Source organism: Gymnoscopelus microlampas, assembly GCF_963454915.1.
Source record: "Gymnoscopelus microlampas genome assembly, chromosome: 17".
NCBI lineage: Eukaryota > Metazoa > Chordata > Actinopteri > Myctophiformes > Myctophidae > Gymnoscopelus > Gymnoscopelus microlampas.
In genome coordinates, this window is record NC_139954.1 from 38,214,805 (window position 1) to 38,239,297 (window position 24,493).

At 42.0% G+C, this 24,493-nt stretch overlaps 1 protein-coding gene across 1 annotated transcript in view; it reads left to right on the forward strand.

Moving 5' to 3' along the window:
* Positions 1–24,493, forward strand: part of slc12a8 (solute carrier family 12 member 8) — a 28,914-nt gene that overhangs the window by 1,780 nt on the left and 2,641 nt on the right. The window contains exons 2-11 of the mRNA XM_084084073.1: positions 1,858–2,010; positions 2,637–2,783; positions 3,369–3,563; positions 4,863–5,094; positions 16,242–16,355; positions 17,104–17,191; positions 17,997–18,084; positions 20,572–20,718; positions 23,108–23,400; positions 24,055–24,473. Coding sequence (XP_083940199.1) covers positions 1,894–2,010; positions 2,637–2,783; positions 3,369–3,563; positions 4,863–5,094; positions 16,242–16,355; positions 17,104–17,191; positions 17,997–18,084; positions 20,572–20,718; positions 23,108–23,400; positions 24,055–24,473 — 1,840 coding nt within the window. The 5' untranslated portion in view covers positions 1,858–1,893. The remainder of the gene's footprint in view (positions 1–1,857; positions 2,011–2,636; positions 2,784–3,368; positions 3,564–4,862; positions 5,095–16,241; positions 16,356–17,103; positions 17,192–17,996; positions 18,085–20,571; positions 20,719–23,107; positions 23,401–24,054; positions 24,474–24,493) is intronic.

Consider the following 24,493-nt stretch of genomic DNA (forward strand, 5'->3'; position numbering starts at 1 on the left):
ATAATAACCTTCCTCATGGCAGCTATGGTTTTAATGTGCATTTCAGAGTCAAGTTGTTATGCTGTCCTGTGGTGGAAAAGTAATGAAATTACTCAACTGTACTTAAGTTTACTTGTAGGCTATTTCTATTTGGCTTAACTTTATACTTATACCTCATTACATCTCAGAGGTGAATGTTGTAGCCGACGTTTTAGTCCACTGCTTTACGAACATCTTTACAAAAATCTAAAATAGCCGATCTACAAGCTCTGAACACGTCACACATGCATGGGTCATCACCATGCCAGCTTGTGATGGACATTTTCATCACCATACAAAATATGTGTTCAATAATATTACCAGAAACATAGTGGACTACTAATCTGCTGTAGTGTCTATTGCTCTGTGCTACACATTTTAAGTCTATCCTGTGTTTGGGATTTCAATAATTGGGTCTTATCAGTACAGTCAGTGCTACAGTACCATCACTTGTTACATGAGCAAAAGTTGGCTGCAAAGGTGAGTGGGTGCATATCATAGGTCTTATGGTTATTATTTTCAGAGGAAAGTGTTATTTGAGGACAGGAGGAGATCAAGTTCTACCAGCTAAAAATGTTTTTTTGTTTGTCAAGGAAGCAGCTTCAATAGTTGTGGTTATTAAAGTGAACAGGTAGTCTTTGACCGTGCGTAGGACGGTGTAATGTAAGGTATGAGTGACTAGATACTGAAGGGCATGACAGGATTTAAAGGAATGCCGTGTCACAACTAGTTTGATGCAAGGGCTCGGAAGTCGGAACTTTGATCGGAGGTGAGCAAACTTTTAGGTTGGAGGTCTCATGGTGATTGCGGACCCCCAGGCTGTGGATCGAGGCTTTCCCATGGATTATGGCTGTGTAGTAGTGGTGGTGTTACAGTTTTTATTGCTATTATTGGACTATTGGACTACTTTCCCTGTATTTATGAAAATCTGCTTTACTTGTCCAGTTCTGCCCTCCTTTACCTCTGTAGCAAACTTCCTTCTCAGCAGATGACATGCCTTCTGTCTTTGCTCTTTTCCTGTACCACACTTCATACACAATTTAAAATGTTTTTTTTTCCCCACAAAGGATTGAACACAGTTTTTTGCCATGTTCAGGAAATTAAGGCAGCTATTAGCAAACATTGCTTCTATTTGTCTTGTTGTCCTCCTTTGATGCAATTATGTATGTTGTGCAACATATTGACAATTCGTCATACACTCATAAAGTGTCATAATGACACTTTATGAGTGTCACCGAAATCATGTTTTGTTTTTTGGAATGTAAAAAAAAACATATTTTTTTCCAAAAAAAAAAATTACGTCTTGCCACGGACATGTTACCCTGGTCACATGTGATGTGGTGAGAGCTTATACTGGATATTTTTGAATAGCCGAAGTGTAAAATAGAGCTTAAGCCATTAATGATCAATAATTATAGTCCAATAACATGATACTGTGTAATGCATAATGAGTACTTTTAGTTTAGCTATTTGAATACAGGTCTTTAACAGAGTATTTAGCTATACACTGTGGTATTGTTGCAGTACTTTTACTTACTTACTTACTTACTTACTCAAGTAAAAAAGATCACTGATTATGTCAGCCTGTAATGCTATATATTCTGTGCAGGAAAGATCCTTGAAAAAGTCCTAAATTCCATTTTAAAAAAATGCATTAAAAAAGCTTGTAAGAAATAGTGAAAATAGACGATCTACAAGCTCTCAACGTGTCCGGATGCGACGCGTTGTGAGCTTGTAGATCTGCTATTTTCGCTATTTTGGAAATGGGGCTAAAGTGATTAATTCATAATACATTTTTGTTTGGGAACCCCTGTTCTACATGACTACTGATGCGTGCAGGGCACAGAGTCACAGTGATCCATTCCATCCCCTGCCATGGAGACCCTGCAGCCCACAGGGTGGTCCGGTGTAGGACTGCCGAGGCCTGGGAGAGTACCTGGCACCTTCACAAACCACACACACATCCACGATCTGTTCCACGAGGATGCACAGGTACAACTTTGTCCTTAAGTATGCATAAACCCCCTCCAGACTGAAAAAGTCTTCTTAATGGCCAAAAAATAATATGTGCACAAGGAAAAGTGTTTTTGTACAAAGCCTTCAAACCTTTTGTTGTACCACCAACGGCATATAGGAATCACTCAAATATCTGTCGATTATGAGGGTTAAATGAGATGCAAATAAAGCTTTATTGAGATACTTCAGATGCAAGCCACATGGTGCTAAGCAGGGAAAACACCCCACCCCCAGTAAAAACATTTCCTTTTGGGAAATAACAATTTCTTTGTATTTATCACATGATGAAATATAAAGGTTTTAAGTGGTTAAGATTAAGAAAGTGTCCCATCTCTGTTTTCTCTTACAAATCAAACCCTGCCTTCAGCCTTGTCTTCTGTCAACATAAAATGATATTTTTCTCAGCGGGTAACTAAAGTTGGGTTAGGGGATAGTTTTACCACTCATGCCACCCATTGTAAACTGTAAAGATCATCCACAATGTTTGTATGCTACGTAACTGTATATAACATAAAAACTTTGAAGAAAGTTGAAGAAAAAAAAAGATCATCCACAATCAAATGGATCTATAAAGCATGATCTTCCTCATGTGGTCGGTATAGGGCTTGCAGCGGCCCAGCCAGCCCTGGTGGAGGGTCCAGTTGTTCGTGTGGGAGCCGGTCCTCTTCGGTACCTGGGACGGCGTCTTCACCACCTGCATGATCAACATATTTGGCGTGGTCCTCTTCCTCCGCACCGGGTTCCTTGTGGTGAGCGGACATATACTGTACACTCACCGGCCACTTTATTAGACACACCTCTCCAACTGCACATTAACACATTAATTGTGTTTGGGTTTTATTTTGTTGTGTCTGTGTTTTATATCTGTAGCCTATGTCTTAACCCATTAAGACATGAGGCCGATCTTACAAATGTCTTCAAAATCCTAACTCCTAAGTTTTCTGAAACACTTATGTTGCTAATATCAGTGGTTCTCAAACTTTTTCATGTCAAGGACCGACACAATTATATGTATTTGGCCACAGACCCCCATATATTTAGTGTTTAGTATACTTTAGTATACTTGTTTAGTATACAAGCTCATCGCGTTTGTGAGCTTGTAGATCTGCTATTTTCAATGATTTTAATACATTTTAGACATAACTTGTAAAACGGGACAAACTGCATAATGAGTACTTTAACTTTTGGTATTTTAAGTATATTTTTGTACTTTTACTCAAGTGAATTTTGATTACCGGACTTTCACTTGTAACAGAGTGTTTATACCTTGCAGTATTGATACTATTGCCTAAGTAGACAGTGTGAGTACTTTTCCCACCGTCCTCCTCCTCCAGGGGAACACGGGTGTGTTGCTGGGGATGCTGCTGGTGTCCTTGGTGGTGCTGGTGGCCTTGGTGACGGTGATGTCAGGGATCGGGCTGTGCGAGCGCTGCGGCACCGGGAACGGAGGAGGGGTCTACTCCATGATCTCCACCGTGCTGGGGGGCCGCGTGGGAGGCACCGTGGGCCTCCTCTACGTGTTCGGACAGGTCAGAGGTCAGGGACATTGTGTTGAATGCACTATATTCTGATAGTAATCATTGCTATAGAGTGTTAGTTCAGTAACAGCGGTGTCCCCATCTACCTAGCTCTTTAATAAACTCAAAATAAAGTTTCCAGTGCCATTTTCATCGAATCAGGAGAGAGTGCTCTATTTATCAGCTTAAATGTTATGGTGTTCCAGTTCCAATTTTGTCTGCACCATTACTTTGTGTCATCACTTCCAATTTCACTTTTTCATACTGCATCCTGGATGAGTTCTCTCTCCGTTTGTAACCTGTCAGAGTTAAAATGCATTGGTTCTCAAAGTGGGGTCCTTGCAGGGGTCATCACCATGGGAGCTGGTGATGGACAATTTCATTCATATTTCATCCACAGACATGCAAAATAATATTTTTTTACCAAAAACACATTGGCCTAGCCCTAAATGTATACTAAGGGACTGTGTTATAAGGTCTATTCCAATGTGCTGCACATTTTAAAACAATAGTATGTCATTAACTACTGAGCCACTTAACCACCAAAAACTAAATCCTTATTATTTTGGATAATAATAATTGAGTCTCATCAGTATAGACATGCTTCCATTGCAAAAGGGCCATACATCATGGCTATTATAGAGATTGCTTGATTTTCAAAGGACAGCGTTACTTGAGGACAGGAGCCTCAGTTGGTTTGGTTTGGCAAACTTGATTTGATTTATTAGACATAATTACATGTTAAATGCTTCTCACGGAAACGTCAAGGATAAAATGCCAATGGAACACTGGAACAAGGAAACTTGAGAGTCAAAAAAGAGGCTTACATGATGAGTGATTAATGAAGAGCATGCCAGGATTTTAATTGAATGCAGTGTCACAATAGTTAAATGCTAGGCACCTAACTTTGATCAGAAGTGAAGTGAGCTAACTTTTAGGGGGGAAAAAAAGTGCCATGAACATAGATGTGCCATGAACATATGTCTTGCCATGGACACGTTTGTCCGTGTACGGACATGCTGATGAGCCCTTGGTCCTTGGTGGGGTTCCAGCTCTGTCCCCAGCAAAAGTAATACAGCATCACAATCATTTTAACCACTTTATCCATTTATATGATGGCTATTTTTGACATTTTTTGAAAAATATTGAAAATGTTTGAATAATTTGGAATTTTCTTTGCATAAATCTTCTCTTCTGGGGGCCCTGGCACAAATCCTTTTCAGATAGGGGTCCGCGGCCAAATACATATCAATTTGGGGGTCCTTCACACGACAAAATTTGAGAACCACTGTCATGTCTTCCCCTCCTCAGTGCGTGGCCGGGGCCATGTACATCACAGGCTTCAGTGAGTCGGTGGCAGAGGTGCTGGGCATGCAGAGTGAGTGGGCGGTGCGCGGCATGTCTGCCGCCGTGCTGCTGGCTCTGCTGGGCATCAACCTGGCCGGGGTCAAGTGGATCGTCCGCCTGCAGCTGCTGCTGCTGGCCCTGCTGGCCGTGTCCACGCTGGACTTTGTGCTGGGCACCTTCACACACCTGGACCCAGGTAGGTAGGCTGGGAGGGCTGGGCACCTGCAACTGTCCGTTGGTTTCTTATTGATAACTTTTTTGAGTAATCAAATAAAAGTGAAGCATACTATTTAAAAACGTATGTCGTCAAAGGATTGAAACCCCCAAAAATTATAGATTTTTTATAATCGACTAAATGGATTAGTCTGATTAACCACAAACGTGATGCGATACGTTAAATAATGAATTAAATCTGTTTTAATGTACAATATTTGTAAGTATAAAATATGAATAATATTGAGAAATGGAAAATACTCAAGTATTTTGATTACAGAATTGTAATTAAGTACAATACTTATGTACTAGTAAATGTACTAGTAAATGTACTTACTTTCCATCACTAGCTGTCATGGCTCTTATAGTTGTTTGTTATGGGAGCACTTAGTTTGAATAAGGTTTGTCATTGAGCTGTTTTTGCCAGTAGATGGCACTGTGGCACCATACTCTCTCCTCATTCTGAGATTTTATAGCCAGTGTCTGGTTTGCTGTTATTGATGCATATCTGCCCCTTTAACCCATACTGTACCTGTTGGGGTGTTTTTCTTCACTGCAAAGCTGCTCACTCATTCTCTTTAGTGTGGATAACATATCCCAGAAAGTGAAAAGGGGAAGTGTTTTTTCAATGGTAGACCCACTGTAAGGAAGTAAAGGTCTTTGTTGTTGCTGCTGTGATAGTTGAGTGGATAATGAATGTTTTGCAATAATAAACAAAATCTACTAAGTAACAAAAAGAAAGTAGTTTTCAAATAAGTGCAATAAAAAGTACAATAGTTGCCTCTGAGATGTATAGTGGACTAGTATTGAAGTATTTAAAGATTTACATACTCAAGTAAAGTACCTCAAAATGGCTAAGTACAGTAGCCTACATGAGTAAATGTACAGGTTAGAGCCGAGTTGCTAACCTGTGGAATGTTAAGTCAGTAGACGGTTTTGTGGTGTGGTGCGGTGTGCTGCGGTGGTGTGGTGTGGTATGTTGTGGTGGGGGAAACATTGTTGCCTTTTTGTTTCAATAGAATGTATTCTTTTGCTGGCCTTCAGGAAGTCCTTCCCCGCGTTTCCTGTTCTCACTGATTATCAACTTCCTGTTCAGAGGGAAGAGCAAAGAGTTCCAGAAGGGCAGAGCCTTTTCTCTCCCTCTCTGCCAGCGAAACCACAAGGAACGCCACTGCTGGAAAGTAACCTAAGTACATTTACTCAAGTACTGTACTTGAGTATAATTTTTTACGTCAATTTTCAATACTTTATAGGCCATAATTCTCCACTGCATCATAGAGGCAAATATTGTACTTTTTCACTCTACGTTTATTTGAAAATTTTACTTTTATACTTTTACTCAAGTAAAAGTTTGAATATAGGCCTTTTATTTGTAACGGAGTATTTCTGCACTGTAGTATTGCCACTTTTACTTAAGTAAAAAAATATGAGTACTTCTTCCACCACTGAGGAACGCAAACAAGACCGACCAACCAACTGGCGGTGGTGGTGGTTAGCTCGGCAAGATGAAACTTTACCACTCCATTTACCCGCGTGTCTGTCAAACCAGCCTACCATCATCCCTAATCCCACATCACCACCACAGCTGGGCACAGCCCAAATCCCTGTACTGTGAGCAGTGTCGAAATACAATTACTTGAGTATTGTATTTTTTAGTATCTGTACTTCACATGAGAATTTTTTATTTTTGGATACTTTTGATACTGACTTTCACTCTACTACATTTCACATTCCACTACAAATATTGTACTTTGACTCTATCACATTTCTAGGAAGGGTAAAAGTACATTATGAATTAACCACTTGTAGATGGAACATCATTGAATCTTTTTGGGGGAAAATGTCTACATTTGAATACATTTATAACTGATAATAATTGATGCTTTGATAACTAGAAAAAGTGCTCCCCGGAGCACAGGTCTCCGCCAGGTCAGGTAGGTTATTGTGAGTCAGCAATGTTGATGGAATATGAAGAATCGGACAGCTCCATCTTGATCACATGACTATAGAGATGATGTGAACCGATTTGCGTGATGTTTGGACAATAATATAATATAATATATTAATAATGATAATATAAATATAATTATAATATTAAAACATTTGTTTAGCAAAAATCGGCCTCCTGGTGGCGCTATAATAGGGCAAAAGGGTGGCATTTGTTCCTCAATGTAGTGTGAATGTGCGTGCAAAGTTTCACCGCAATCGGACGCGGCATTCATAATTTGAGGCATTTTGTTCAAAACGGGCTACTCCCGCAAACTTAAAGGGTTAGTTCAGATTTTTTGAGTATTTTCTGTAGGAAATACTTACCATTAATGTAGTGGTTGCAAAGGTATTAATTGATTGCCCGAGTCCCGTGGTCAGAGTTATGGTCCGTTTCTGATAAATATGAATGTAGTTCCGGTAGATTAGTAGATTTGGTGGGGGCCGCTCATTAAAAATAAATACATTTAAAAAACTAGTGTCATTTGTATTGTTGACCTATTTCTACCATATAGAGCAGGTTTCGTTCAATTTCGACCCCTCTGTCACATGGTACTATTTTTTGTGTCATATATTTTGTGCGTGAGTAGGCTGCCGCGGCGCAGTGATTCTGGACACAAACATTACTACCATGTGACAGAGGGGTCGAAATTGAACGAAACCTGATCTATATGGTAGAAATGGGTCAACAATACAAATGACGTTAGTTTTTTTAATTTATTTATTTTTAATGAGTGGCCCCCACCAAATCTACTAATCTACCGGAACTACTTCATATTTATCAGAAACGGACCATAACTCTGACCACGGAACTCGGGCAATCAATTAATACCTTTGCAACCACTACATTAATGGTAAGTATTTCCTACAGAAAATACTCAAAAAATCTGAACTAACCCTTTAAGGTGTCAATCTTAGCCAATCAGGATGGAATATGAAAAACTGATTGCGTTTAATTACTATAGAGAAACTGTGTACCGATTTGTGTGATGTTTGACAAAATCAGACAAAATCTGTTGGAGTAATATACATTTTTAATTTTTAATATAAAAAACTTGTTTTGCAAAAATGGACCTCCTGGTGGCACTATAACAGGGCGATCTGACAAATTCAGGGCAGAGGTTCTGCTCTGGCATCCAGGGAGTGTGCGTGCACAGTTTCGTTGCGATCGGCACGATGCCGGAGATTAGCTGTACACAGACAGACGGACAGACACACACACACACACACACACACACACACACACACACAGACAGACCGACGGACAGGGTGCAAAACATAGTCTCAAGCCACGCCTCTGGCCTGGCAGAGACGATAAATAGATAATGTACTTTTTAATATGTGCTTTTGAAGACTTAAGTGTTTTTAAAAGCAAGAACTCCAGTACTTCAACTTTCAAATTTGACAGAGAAACAGTGATATTTGACCACGAGTATCTACAGTACAAGTACTTTGTCCACCACTGTGGGTAGTGGGATAGTAGGAGAGCTAGTCATAATGGATAGACCAGGTTTTTCCAATTAAGCGCTGCTGTACTTTCTCTGTGTGTGTGTGTTTGTACTTGTATTACTATACTTGTGAGGGCCAAATGACCACTCAAGTATATAGTTTAATGCAAGAAATTGGACGTTGTGAGGACAAATGGTTATTTTATGGTTTAAAACGATTATTACAGTTAGGTTTACAATTAGGAATAGATTCAGGTTGGGGTTAGGATTAGTATTAGGCCTTCAGAGGTTAGATTTCGGAGGTATGCCTGATTTATACGTAGTTGCATGCTGGTGTCACGCACAGACAATAGCTGATGTACAAGCTCACAACTTGCTGCACTGCCATACTTCTATAACATTTTTTAAAACAACATTCATAAAATCCTTAAAACATTGATGTCCTCACAAACATAGTAATACAACCGTGCGTTGCATGTGTGTGGTGATGATCTCATGATTGGCGGAGTGCCAGCTGGTCCCCCTAAGCTAGCCAAGGGCCTAGTCTAGCCTCCTCTCACCGGGCGCCTCAGACAAACGGGGGCCTGGTTACCTGCCAGGCGGAGGGAAGGAAAAAGAGCCACGACATGTGTTTACAGTACGATAACACCTCTAATCAGGTGGCCTGTCGAGGCCAGCTGCCTGTGCACACTGTCACATGGGCCCAGCGGTGGGTTCCACAAACCTCCATACATCACCGTCATACAGTTAACTGCTGTATGGCATTATGCCTTCGCAGCCAGGTGTCAAAATTCAATGAAAACATCTACTGAATGTCTGCACCGACCTGCTCCAGTAATGCTGTTCAGTAAAACCCCATGATATACTGAGCAATGCTCTGTGCAGGGGTGGAAAGCAACTAAGTACATTTACTCAAGTCACTAAAAATACTTGAACGTTTCTATTTCTTTGATAGTGTAAACTTGTAATCCACTACATCTCAGAGGCAAATATTGTACTTTTTTGTACCTCAGCTATTTGAAAATAGCATATCTAGCCTACAAGCTCACGTCGCATCGTGACGCATAAAAAAATACTTGTCAGTATTTCTACATGGTGGTATCGCTACATTTACTTTAAGTAAAACAATGGGAGTACTTCTTCCACAACTGGCCGTGTGTGTGGCAATGTCATTATAAGTCAACAGGCTATGCGTTATTATGCTTGAAGAGCTCACAATAGATTTGTCGAGTGACCCCCCCCCCCCCCCCCCCTCTCCGTCCTCTACGTCCTCAAGGAGCAGTTTAGTGATTGATTATGACAAGTCCTTCCTGTAATACTGTTTCTTTTAACAGTTTCTCAGGTGCAGTTAGAACCGGCTCCCCACTGTCAGGGCTGTCAAGATCATGACATTTTACTTGGCCATTAATTGTCGATTTAACTGTTTTTGGCATTGAACATTGGAACATATACAGTAAATAAAAACAAATTGCGTTTCTGTTTGCTTTTTCTTAAACAAAAATTGCACCTGGCAGACATGACAAATAACTTAAAGAAGAAATATACTTTCAAAAATGTTTTAGAATAGCGGAAATGGTACGATCTACAAGCTCATAATGCAACGCATCGCATTACAGACCTGTGAAGGGTCCATTTGGACCCAAAATTGAGAATTGGGATTGGTTCAAAGCTTAACTGCCCCCATATGGGAAATTCATTTGAGAAACTTTTTTTTTTTTGCTCATACCGAACATGCAATCTGGAGGGCGTGTGTCGGCCCGAGGAAATTGCCAAGGTATTGTTGCTGCAACCAAAAGTGCCTGAACCGCAAGACAATTTTGCGCTGTGCCGTCAAATTGAAATACAACCAGGCAACGCCTTTTCGCTTCCATCTGTCCGTTTGAAGCCCTCGATCCCATGGAAGAGGACAGGAAGCCATAATGTGCTTCCTGGGTCTGGGGTTTAGGGTGTTAACCCGACTTCACCCAACATTTTTGGACAGTGACACAAAGACATGAGGCCGGAACTGAGGCGCGATCGAGGGCTTCATCTGAACCAGAGGCTGCCGCATCTTTGCTCTTGATGTGATCCTATGACGACAGACTGGTGTTGTCATCCATCTGAGTGGGATACACACACCTCAAGTACGACATCATCACAGGCTGGGAATATCCTTTCCATCTGTGTAAATCAGCTTTGAAATGATCAGAAATCTCATATTTCCATCATTATTTCCACATCATTGTCCATGGCTCTTTTAACCACTTTCAACCTGGCATCCCTATTGTTGGGTATTTCAGGCAAAAGAAAAATGTTCATGGAAAAAAACAAAAATGCCAATCATAATAATTAGACCTCTTTGATCAGCTTCAACCAGCTGATTGCTACCAAAGTGGTCATACTTGAGTGCCGGGGGAGGGTTAGTAAGGGGTTAAGTGTCTTGCTCAGGTAAATGGTAAATGGTGCATTTATATAGCGCTTTTATCCAAAGTGCTTTACATAGATTGTGCATTACATTCACCCATTCACACACACATTCATACACCGATGGCGGAGGAAACCATGCAAGGCACCAACCTGCTCATCGGAAGCAATTAGGGTTTCACTGTATTGCTCAAGGACACTTCGACACTAACTCTGGGGGAGCCCGGGATCGAACTGGGAACTTTGCGGTTGCCATCGCGGTTCCCATCCGGCTCCCCTGTCAGGTGATAAGAAGCGGCTTGCTAGCTCCTCATGCATTGAAGGAGGCATGAGCTCAGTTCTGGCCTCTCCCTAGGCTGGCAGAGGGAGAGTAACGCCCAGGATTACATAGGCAATTGGCACTGGGTGAAAAATGGGTTACAAAAACATTGGATAAAAATGTAGCCAAAAAAAATAAAAGATCAATAAGCTCACAACCTGTCCCACGCGTTGTGAGCTTGTTGATCGTCTATTTTTGCTATTAAAAATGATTAAGTATATGGCCTGTTTTGGCCATAGTTCATTATTATTATTTATTACCAGTCATTGTCAGTCAATTCTTTGTATATTTCAGTAACAGGCTTTGTATATTTATTTGTCATACAGTACCTGCCCTGTGTAATTGTTTACGTCAAATGTTCAATGCCAGAAACACAAATCATTAATTGCAATTATTATTCATGTATCACATTATTTGTGATAATTAATCATCTGCTAAAATGTAATGATTGTTGCAACTCCATTGACAACCAATGTAACCTGCCTACACATTCTTAGTAATCTAAGAATGGAATGCAGGGCTGTGGGAGTTGTTTTAGTGGTCAGACAATATGCTTAGAAAAAAAGTCTGATATTCTCCCTGTTTTATTGTGCAATACAAACTACCCTGCATGCACTATAGTAGTTGGACGCTCAAATGTGAAGCACTGCTGATGCGTGCAAACCTCTGAATTGTTTTAGTCCATGAGTGAAGTGAAACCATTTTGAGTTATAGCCACTCGAACCCTTAGCATCCCTATTTCTGGGGGAAACGTTCTACATCTACATGCTCAAGTGAACACCCTTGAGTTAATTGACTTGATGTGCTCTCTCTCTCCCCGCACTCTCGCTGGTAGCACATGGAGCTCGAGCGGCCGCGGCACTGTGTGTGTGTGTGAGTCAGGCTGGCTCGGGTGTTGGAGCGTGATGTTATAACAAGGGTGGGGAGCCCACACAGTGGAGACATGGACACTGACTGCCCTGGCTTTTAGTTACACACCACCACTGGGATTGTTTGGATAAAGGGTGGTCTTGCCGGACTCACAGAATGGACTCTGAGAGTTCGGACTCCTGGTCCTGTTTGATCTGGGTTGTATAGCCCTCCTTAAGTTTCCCTGTCTCATCATAGCTGTGGACAGCAGGACAGAATGGATGGTATATCCATCCCTTTTTGGGCTTAGTCTGTGTCATGCATTGGTGTATTTCTGAGAAGAAAAGAATGAGCGTCCATGCACTTGGCGCTCTCTCTCCCTCTCTCTCCCCCTCTCTCTCTCTCCCTCTCTCTCCCTCCCTCTCTCTCTCTCCCCCTCAGACTTGGAAGCGGCTGAGCTTCTGAAAAGGGCGGTGACTTCCTTTTGGATAAACATGTCATTAATCTGAGAGAACACATTCTTTCCCATCGTAAGATAACCCAGCGGGAAATGGCCGGTGTTGTAACATAGGCGGACCCTTCAGATTTGGCTCTCTGGATTAAACCGTGGGGCCCCCCATCAGTGGAGACCTGTATGCAGGATTGGATTCGCTGGGGGGGTCAGACTGAATTGAATACATGCATATACTGTCTGATATCTTTCTTTGGGTACTTAGAAAAGCGCAATATAAATTTGAGATATTATGATATGTCTCGTATCGAAATGTTATTCAAAGGAGAGCGTGCACACCCAGTTGTTGCTGGTGCAGGACAGGATAAACAACAGCTTAAAAATGGAAAGTCAGCACGACAACTTTGTCAGATTTCTTTTTTTACTTGCAACAAAGTGTCCATGCATCACAGGTACAGAGACAAACAACATTGCGGCCAAACAATTTGGCCTTCCTCCAGTACGGAAGGTACAAATTGTTTTCCTCAGGTGATGAAGGACGGACATTTTCTAATAATGAATTGGAAGTAGCAAAAAAACAACAACACTATTGTAGAGCCCATGCAAAATCAATCATGTTGACTTAAAGGAGTAGTTCGCCCAACAAAATGAATTCAATTGAAATCAATTACACACCCCATGAAGCCTTGAATTCGTGGAGATTTGTTTGTTTTTGTCACATTCCTAAAGCCAATAATGTGATGACGGTCAGAGTCTCCGGTAGGTTGAGTCTCCTACTGAGCAGCCACCCGGTCATCAAAAATGTACTTAGGAATGCGACAAAAATTAAAAAAAAATGTGTGTAATTGATAGAAAATAAGTATTTTTTTGGGTGAACTACTCCTTTAATACAATTATTTACAGCAGGAGCAACAGAACAAGTATATTTATTGTATATCTAACGGACCGACCGGACTGACTCAGCAATTTGAAGCTAACTGACTTTGATTTCAGTGCTTTGTTTATGCCAGCCTGCACCTCAGCAGTCTGGGCCATTTTCTCTGCCTCCCGGCTTTGGAAATCATCCCCAACGTTGCCTTCCCAGTCCTCACATCCTCTACAACGTTATTTCCATGTCCGTGTTTTGTCAGACTGTGAAAAGACTCTCCGGTTGGCGGTGACAGTGTATTAACCCGTCTGTCCCCCTCACTGTGAGCAGATAGCTCTCATATCCGGCAGTCTAACTGCGCCGAGGTGACACCTCTCAGACTGGGACAGTAACTAAGTACATTTACTTGAGGCTACTGTACTAAAGTAATCTCTGTCATTTTAGATGTCTTTGGCTATTCAAAAATAGCAGATCTACAAGCTTATAGCACGGCATCCACGAAAAATCGTGAAAATGTGTGCAAATCTTTGAATATATATTTATTAAGGTGAACATTTGTAAAATATTTGTTCCAGGGACCTCCAGTAGCAAAGATTTGAGACTTAATATGTTGTTTCAAAAAATATATATATATTCAAAGATTTGCACAAAATGTTGAAGATTTTTCAAAAATAGTAGATCTAGTTTTTTTTTTTGTTTTTTTTTACAAGCTCATGATTTTCACTCTGCTACACTTCAAATAGAAATATTGTACTTTTCATTCCACTACATTTCTAGGAAGAGGAAAAGGTATATTATGAATTAAACACTTTAAAAACTGTATTTAGAGCTCGGATTGTGCAGTGGTAAAGTGCCTGCCCACCACCGCCGAGGTTGTGGGTTCAAATCCATCGTGGTGCATCCGGCTTTGTCGAGCGTCTATATACGAACACAATTGGCCCGTGTTCGGGGGAGGGAAGCCGGGCGAGGAGGTTGATATTAGTCATTGCACATAATCCTACGGGCTGGGGCGGCACCTGTCAGCAGGGAGAGTTGGGCGGGAGGAGTAGGACGAAGGCTCTACGTCCTCCCGGTGGGGGCTCCTCACTGGTAGGTGAGTCAGTAGGATACAACAGCAGTGACAACACACAGAAATGTGTTTGAGGAGGAATTAATTGGCATAACAACTAAATTGGGAAGAAAAAGGAGTAAAAAGCAAAAACAAAAAACACATTTCAAATATAGTGAAAATGATTGACCTATAATCTCACAACGCGTCGAGATGCGACATGTTGTGTACTGTACTTGTAATCTTTTGGAAATTAGCCAAATTTCAATACAGCCATGCATTGATATTAAAAAGAAAATGTACTTTGTAATTTGCACTTTTGAATACTGAGGTACTTTTAAAAGCAAGTACTCCAGTACATATTTGACAGAGCAACTGTAGTCAAGTAATACTGGAACAGGAGCATCTATACTTTTACTCAAGTACTGGAGTTGAGTACCTGAGTCCGCCACTGCTCGTAGCACCGGGAAAACTGCTGCAGTGGTGCCCGTTTGATGCCCAGAATGCTGTTTGTGTGTCAACCCTCCCCTGACCCGGCCTTTCCACATCTCTGTCACTACCACTCGTACTCTCACATTTTATGTCTCTGCTCCGCTTTCTTTATTTCTCTCTCGTGGATCTCTCATCTTAGCTTCCTCTGCAACGCTGACAGCTCTGTTGAATTTCCAATTCCATTCCATCTATTCAGCTGTCTGAGGATTAGAAACTCTCATCCGCTCTGAGGAAAACACTGATGTAAAACAGCCTGACGTGTGACTTTTATATACAGACTGTACAATACACATTAGGGCTACAGCTATCCATTATCCTCTTGCCGAACTATAGATTATCTTCTACGTTTTCGATTAGCCTAATTGAATAATCAAGAAGCACATTTTTTTGTCATATCAAGGAATCGATACTTTATACTTAATCATACAATGGTGTTGTCTGTTAACACAGAAATACCAAAAATATACGATCAACAAGCTCACAACACGTCAAGAGTTTGTAGATCAGTTTAGTATTTTGCGAAATGGTTGACAATTCTTGCCTATAATGCCTATAATGGCCTGTTTTTTTGGCCTTCTATTGTTCTCTGTTGATCTCCTTCCCACTTAACCCCCTACCCCTCTTCTTTTTCTCTCTCCCCACCCTTCTTTCTACGGAATTTAACGTTGCGATGGGAGTGTTGTACAAAAACGAATTTCACCCACTTTTTTACCTTGTAAACCTGTGATGTGACAATAAACCTGATTCTGATTCTGATGCCCAAAATTGTAAATCTTGAAGAGAAAAAAAAGTCTCCAAAATCAATTTTGTCTAATCAATTAACCCTTTAAAGCCAGGAACTCATCTGTGTCATTTTAGATGTATTTGGCTATTCAAAAATAGCAGATCTACAAGTACTACTTGTAGATCTGCTATTTTTGAAAAATTGTGAAAGTTGGTGCAAATCTTTGAATATATATATTTTTTAAGAAAACTCAAATCTTTGCTTCTGGGGGTCCTTGGAACAAAATATTTTGAGATGGAGTTCCGTGGCCAAATACATATTTTTGGGGGTCCTTGATATGAAAAAGTTGAGAACCACTCATATTACAGCAACATAAGTTTTTCAGAACTGATTTAGAAGACATTTTTAAGGCTCGGTCTCAGGTCTTAATGGGTTCAATCAAGTTGTTTGATAAACTGTTGCACCTCTACACACCTCTACATGACATTCTTTTCTCATTGATTACCACTTCATTATTTGACTGCTGTCTCTCTGTGTTGCAGAGCATGGTTTCATTGGCTATTCACCGGAGCTGCTCAGTAAGAACTCTCTGCCAGATTACAGCCAAGGAGAAAACTTCTTCACCGTCTTTGGGGTTTTCTTCCCTGCTGCAACCGGTGAGGAACCATAACCATTTCCATTCTGATCGTCACATCGGCGCTGTCGGCTAGAAACCTTGTATGTCCAAAAGTGTTAATTTTCAGGAAATGGAAAATGTTCCAATGGATCCACTAGTTATTATTTAGTAACAAGCCCTTCTTAAAACCTTTTAAATAGCAAAAATAGCGGATCTACAAAATATGCTGCAATTACATTTTTTTATTTTATTTTATCCCATAATTATGTAACCCATTTTTCACTCGGTGCCAAAAGCTGTAATCCTGGGCGCTACTCTCCCTCTGCCAGCCTAGGGAGAGCCCCTAACTGAGCTCATGCTTCCTTCAGTGCACGAGGAGCTATCAAGCCGCTTCTTATCACCTGACAGGGGGAGTTTCCCCGGCAGGACGTTGCGCCTGGAAGGAACACGGTATTCCAACCAGTTCCTTTGCCCTCCATCAGGCGCCCCGGCTGACCAGGGGGAGGCAGTGTAGAGACCCTAGGGGACACGGGGAGAACATGCAAACTCAACATGCGCGACACTCTTGTGCAGTGAAGTAGAGTATTAATTTAAAAGTTGGAATGTGGAGATACAAGTTTTCTGCCCGACAGCGACGATATCTTATCATACGGTAGGCTATGAGAGACACATCCATGGAAAGATTATACTGTACAGTTTTGTGAGCCAACAACATGGTGTAAAACATTATGTGTGTGTGTGTGTGTGTGTGTGTGTGTGTGTGTGTGTGTGTGTGTGTGTGTGTGTAGGGGTGATGGCAGGCTTCAACATGAGCTCAGATCTTCAGCGGCCTGAACACAACATCCCTGTGGGAACTCTGGCAGCTGTCTTCACCTCGTAGGACCCCACACACACACACACACACACACACACACACACACACACACACACACACACACACACACACACACACACACACACACACACACACACACACACACACACACACACACACACACACACACACACACACACACACACACACACACACACACACACACACAAACAATGTGAGCTTGGAGATCTGCCACTTCGCTAAATGTTCACCCATTTTTTTGCTGAATGTTCACCTATTAGGACATGCCCAAATTAGGGACGCTAATAGGGTTCATGTGGTTTAATCACAAAATTCCAAAGTTCAGCCTAACCTCCCTCCTAGCACGAGTTTCCAAGTAAAATGTGCAATCGGACTTGCACATTTGGCAGTGGTTCTCAAACTTTCCAATCTTCAAGGACCCCAGTTGTGGTATGCATTGGGCTACGGATCCCCATAACTCTTGACAAGGTACCAAATGGACCCGAATAGGTCCAGACCTGTAAGGTCAGCCCTCACAGATCTGTAAGGGTCCACTTGGTTCCTATCTTATCAGTGATTTTGCTGGGGCACACCCAGGAACCCCCTCAAGGACCCCCTGGGTGTACCCGTACCCCACTTTGAGCACCACTGGCATACGGAATCATATTTTTTCTCAAAAGGCAAACTCAGCCTTTCCCTTTTGAATGAAAACAGAACAATCATCCTTGGTTGACCCGTATCTGTAACTCCATTCTAGATTTTGCGTTGACATAATTCTCCTATTAATAGTGTGAGAAAGCCGCGTGGATAATGCTGCTGTGTGGTTGTGTTGGTGGGGCTCCACAGGTGGTTCCTGTATCTGGTCTTTGTCTTCCTACTGGGGGCCATCTGCACCAGAGAGGCCCTGCGTTATGACTTCTTGATAGCGGAAAAGGTAAACTCTTTTTTTTCTCCTCTTTTTCTCTACTATTTCCCCCCCACACACACACAGTGACGAGCTCAGTTTTGTTGCGGTGTGGTTTTGTGGTTTTGTGTTCAACCTCCTTCTCGTAATGCCATCCAAAGGGCAGGCTTTGTACAATTCCCCCGACCTGTCATGGAACGTTTTTGAGTCACGCTTTTGGCACGGTGGCTAGAGAGGGACTGTCCCACAACGTCACAACAGGGCTGGAACTAGAGCACGCAACAGCCACACAAAGCAAGATGCTAAATGGGTCCACTTATTTTAAAGTATGTGTGTGAAATGTTGGTGTGACATGCTCCACCAGACTGCGCTAACAATATAATAACCAAAAAACAAGATTTATTATAATAAAAACAGCGAGAAGATAATATGCCGGGGACAGCGATAAAATTGATATTTGTTAATTGTAGAGCATTTAGAATAATCGAAATAACCTTACAGGGTGTGCAAAAACAATATCAGTGTATACAGACACTTTACGATTGTCTACAGAATATAAAAACAGTATACAGTATATATACATTCATATACACATACACATACACATACACATACATATACATACAGTAGAAGGCTGTATGTATGTAAGTATAAACATAGTAAACATAAATGGAAATATGTGAACTGTAGCAATTATGAGCCAGATACAATCCACGCTCTCTACTTTGTCATAGGATGAATAGCAAAAATAACCCAAACAATTGAAAAGATTTGCCCAAAATAGGGACTCCAGGGTTAAATGCGGATGTGAGTGTTGTACTGGGCTGGGCTGTACTGAACAAGTGTTCTGTGGGGTCCATTTACACAGCTGCTGTTAGCGAGGCCAGGCGTGAGAGTAGTGCTGAGGACACACACACACACACACACACACACACACACACACACACACACACACACACACACACACACACACACACACACACACACACACACACACACACACACACACACACACACACACACACACACACACACACACACACACACACACACACACACACACACTTTTGTATTACTATACTTGAAAGGACATTTCAATTTTTGGATTTCCACTTTTTGAATGCCTTTTTTTGCTTTTTTTATCCTAACTAAAGCCCAAAATGGCCAGTCTACAAGCTTGTAGATCGACTATATTCGCTGTGCAACACTTAGCTGCGTGTGCAACTAAGTATAAATCAGGCATAACTCCAACCCTAACCCCCAAACCTTGTTGAAAGTCTTTTTCAACTATAAAACCAAGGACCAGGGAAATTGTCCTCACAACGTCTATTTCTCAAATTCTACATATACTACCCTCACAAGTGCAGTGATACAAGTACACACACACACACACACACACACACACACACACACACACACACACACACACACACACACACACACACACACACACACACACACACACACACACACAGCTGCATTTACGGCCTGTTGGTAGGGAAGGGTCTTGGGCCAAGGGGTGATTCATAGGACAGGCCAGTGGTTGCATACAGTACTTGTTGATGACAACTTGACTCAGTCAGGGGTTGGCATGCAACTTGAAAATAGTCAGGGCTTGTCTGTCAGCGTGTGCTTGTGTAAATCAATCAACTGGATCCCAGTATCGCAGTCATAATTGGCATTGGATGCACCGTTATGGAAATTCTTGGCCGATACTGATACCGATATTTGTTTATTTAGTTTTTGGTGTTATTATTTCCCCCATTTTGTGCCAGGGAAACCTTCATTATAAGAAATGACTGTTCAGAATCTGCAGCTTGGTAGACTGTAGATAACCAGATAACCAACATAGCCAGCACAAAATTGATGCTTGTCAACAACAGATAAATATTGGCTGCTGCTATCGGTTAATGTCAGCTTTATTTGCCGATAACGGCAAATATCAGCCGATACCGATATGTGGGATCAGTGCATCCCTAGGTGGAAGAAGTATTCTGATTATTTATTTAAATAATACCACAATATCAGAATCGTAGTTTTAATGTTACTTGAGTAAAAGTACAAACATATTGGCATCAAAATATACTTAAAGTGCCAAATGATAATGATAAAGATCCTAATGTATCCGGTAGGAGACTCCTTTGCGTCTCCTACCGGATACATTAGGGTCTTTATTATTATCATCAAATTATTGGCGACGAGAACAAAACAATCTCCATGAATTCAATGCTTCATGGGGTGTGTAATTGATAGGAAATAAGTAATTTTTTTGGGTGAACTACTCCTTAAGTACAGTACTTGAGTACATGTTCTTAGTTGCTTTCCGTGACTGATAATTAGTTTCGAACCGTCACGGAATCTTTATGGACTTCCTTATTGTAATAAGGAGGCGGTTGGTCCATATTGTTTTGGGATTGTGTTTTCATAAGGGGCTGGCTGAAGCGGAACTGAAGCCAGGGTGTAGTCGCTCTCTGAACTCCCCCTCCATCCCTCTGTTTGTTTTCCTTCTTCCCCCAGGTCTCCTTGGTTGGTTTCCTCTTTCTGCTGGGCCTCTATATCTCCTCGCTGGCTTCCTGCATGGGCGGCCTGTACGGAGCACCCAGGATCCTCCAGTGTGTCGCCCAGGAGAGGGTCATCCCCGCCCTGGCCTTCCTGGGGAAAGGGGTGGGTGGACGGATGGATGGATGGATGCTTTGAGGGAGAGATGGTCCTCTCTCACGCTGACATGATGTTAAAACGATGTTGCACTTGGAAACTCGGGTTATATACTCTACCTGGCCATGATATACAGTACAAGTCAAAATATATCACACTTTTTAGCACATACACTAATTAAGCAGATGCTGCCAATATATCGTCACTATCGGGCAGAAACCTTTTTGTGTTTTTTCGGCCCGGCACCTAGGCTCAATGTAGCCTGTCTCTCCCTTTTAACAAAAAACGTTTTGTTTTAACAATAGAATATCCATTACCTTACCTTTTTTATTGTAGTTTGTTTCTAGTGCAGTGGTTCTCAAAGATTTTTACTGTATGTATCTGACCCCTCCCCCCCCTCTGAAAATATTTCGTGCCAGGAACCTCCACAGAAAACATTTGTCCACATTTTGAAACATTTGATCTTCATTTGATCTTCAAGCTCACAACGCGTCGCAATGCGACACGTTGTGAGCTTGTAAACATTTCATGGTGTTTATACTGTTCCACATTTTGCTGGGGACCCCCTGGACCCCACTTTGACAACCAGTGATGTATAGTACAGCACCACAGCCAAAATGAACTCTGACACAAACAATTGTTGCACAGAGGGAGTGTGCAGTGCCTGTCCTGCATGCATACGGGGGGCGTGGTGGGTGGACTCCATGGGAAACGGTGAGAAGACTGCCTAATTATAGAGTGACCCAGTCCTCCACCCCATAGAAGCAAGGGGGACTGAGTCCATTAGAGCCATGACTTACAACACGCCACTCGCATAACACACACACACATACGTACCAGCGTTGCCAGATTTTGCGAGAGAAATAGGCAACCAGGTCTATGAAAACAAGCTCAAAAGAAGTAACTTAACACATGAGCACTTACATCGGCTATTTGAAAATAGGTTCGTAGTGAGCTTGTAGATCTGCTATTTAAATAGAAAATCTTGATGCATTCAAAATATTTTTAAAACATTTGAACACAAATCTGGTACGTGGGTCCCTGGCACAAAATGTTTTCAGATGGGGATACCCGGACAATTGCATATTAATTTAGGAGGTCCTTGACATAGAAATGTTTGAGAACCACTGGTTTAAACGACATTTAGGAAGCAAGCCCAAATAAGCAACTACACTTTATGGTGGCTCACCACCAAACAGACTACAGACTGGCAGTCGGGTCCTACGTCGGATGATGTCGGATTTTCAGGTGTCCAAAACTTCACAGAAAAACAAGCTCAAAGTCGCTTATAATAAGTAAACATGGCAACACTGACACGTACCCCCTCATACAATAATGTCCACGTCCTGACCCCCGCGACCCCGCCCGCTTCCTCGGTCTTCCCCTACCGGGCGGGCAGCAGCGTCTGACCTCTCAGCGGGCTGGAATGAGGCCCTAGACATCTCAGTGCAAATCAAAGCCTCAGAACAAACGCAGGAAGGGAGACAGGCAGGGCCCAGCCCTGCTGAGCCTGGAGGCTGGCCAGACGTGAGCTATATAGCGCTATAGTTTAGCTAAAAACTGGAGCTGGGTAGCAAGAAGCAAGATCTCAAGAATCAACTTTGTCACATCACAGGTTTAAAGGTGTTAAGAATTGGGTGAAATTTGTTTTTTGCGCAAGCTCCATCATTTTGTTGTTTTCATGAAAGGAGAAGAATAAGAAATGGAGCGGGAGAGGAGAAAAACCAAACGATAAAGAAACCTGTCAAAGAGAACAAAATAAATCATATCTACGTGTATATACATAGCATAAAAGCAGCAGATATGCTCCAAGCTAAGATAATTTGATTAATATACTAAGGCTTTGTTAAGGTTACAGGCAAATCAATGTTTTTCTCAAATACTAAACAACTTTAGGATTGACTGTCCACACTGACATCTGCAAGTGATCAGATCAGATTTGTGTATTCAGAAATTGTCAACCTTTCTGCATTGGTTGCTGTGGTAATGACACAACGACATAGGCATGAGTAATGGAAGCTCAGAATATGTTGTGACAAGTTGTGAGCTTGTTGTTTGGCTATTTCCAGAGGATGACACGTCATATGACAGAGTATAAATCAGGCTTCCGAGTGTACTGAGACGCAGCTTTAGAAATCAGATTTGAATCTCATTTCAAACCACTTATCTGACAAAAGTCTGTTTTCATGTGGAATTTATGCTGTTCATACTCTATTTGATTCCAATCTGAATAATGATTTGTGCTGCCTGTCTGAACATTGCAGAGTACCGTGTTCTTTTACCTTGTATCATGTTTTTTGTGAATAATTGGACCAAATACACAATCCAACTCTCCTCTCTTTATCTCTCTCTTTTAAAAAACATATATTTTATTTCTCTCTCTATCGCTGTCTAATAGAGAGGCCCCAACAAGACCCCTGTGGCAGGCATCTGTCTGACTACCCTGCTGACCATGGCGTTCATCTTCATCGGCCAGGTCAACGTGCTGGCCCCCATCGTCACCATCAACTTCATGCTCACCTACAGCGTCATCGACTACTCCTACTTCAGCGTGGCCATGACCTACAAGCTCCAGACCCAGGAGAAAAGGGACGTTCTTCCCCTGGCCAGGAGGACATCAGGCCACAGGGCTTCAGCCAAGCAGAGCTGGAGGCCCCTGCTGGAAGTCACCCACCAGAACTACGGTTCTAGGTAGGGTTGTGAATTGTCTGCTATCTCACGATAGAAATCTTTTTTTTTCCAAATCGAAACGATTCTTGATTTGATTCCGATTCTAGGGGGTTACGATTCGATTAAAAATCAATCCTCATTAAAAAATTATTCCCAATCAGTTTAATCCAAATTATTGTATTGTTTTCATCTTGACTTTAACAACCAAGTGTAGCCTCGTTATTTCCGACAGCTCAAACAAAGAATTATATAATACCAGAGAGGGTTTACAGAGGGTGTACATTTTTTTGGCTTTAATGGAATCTTAGGTAAGGTGTAGTTCTGTTTGATGCAGAAACACAACATAATTGCTTTGATACATGTAACATTAACGAGTGTCAACGAGCGTCAGCCATACAGTGACACACACACACCTCAGCTGTGCCGAACTGAAAGTGACTGGAGTTAAAAAAAAAAAAAAGCCCTTGAATATGACTGAAGACATGATAATGTTTACTGTGAGTATGGTAAGCTTATCTATCTAATATCACAAACACCATAGAGTAAAAACTCCTGTAACTTTAACCAAAAACAAAAAAATCTAAATTTAATTTTGGAAATTGTGAATCAATTTTGAATCGTTGATAATAAGAATCTCGATTCTTGCATGAATACATTTTTTCCCAACACCCCTAGTCCAAGGGGCAGAGGAGGGGGGAGTCCTCCGGCCGAAGGCACTCTGCTGGAGTTCACCAGGGATATGGACCAGATCTTTCAGACCGTTCCAAACGGAGACGCCTGGTCTGAGCGCAGGGCTTCCTCTGGACCGGAGGAGAGCGGCAGGTGTAAAAGCAGGAGGGCCAGCAAGGTCCCCACCAAGCAGATGCTGATGGACAGCTTCGGCCTGGACGTGAACAGTAACGTGTCCCTGGCCGAGAAGAGCCAGGAGACGGGCTTGGTTTCCCCAGACCAGACGGAAATGGGTTCCCAGGGGGTTCCGGGGGAACCGGCGCCCATCACCGGTGGCCCCGGACACTCACCACAGGTCAAGTCCCCGACGAAACCAGGCCACGTTGAGCTGGATCAGTCGGCCGGGCCTCAGAATCAAAATACAGGTGAACCGTTTTATACACTA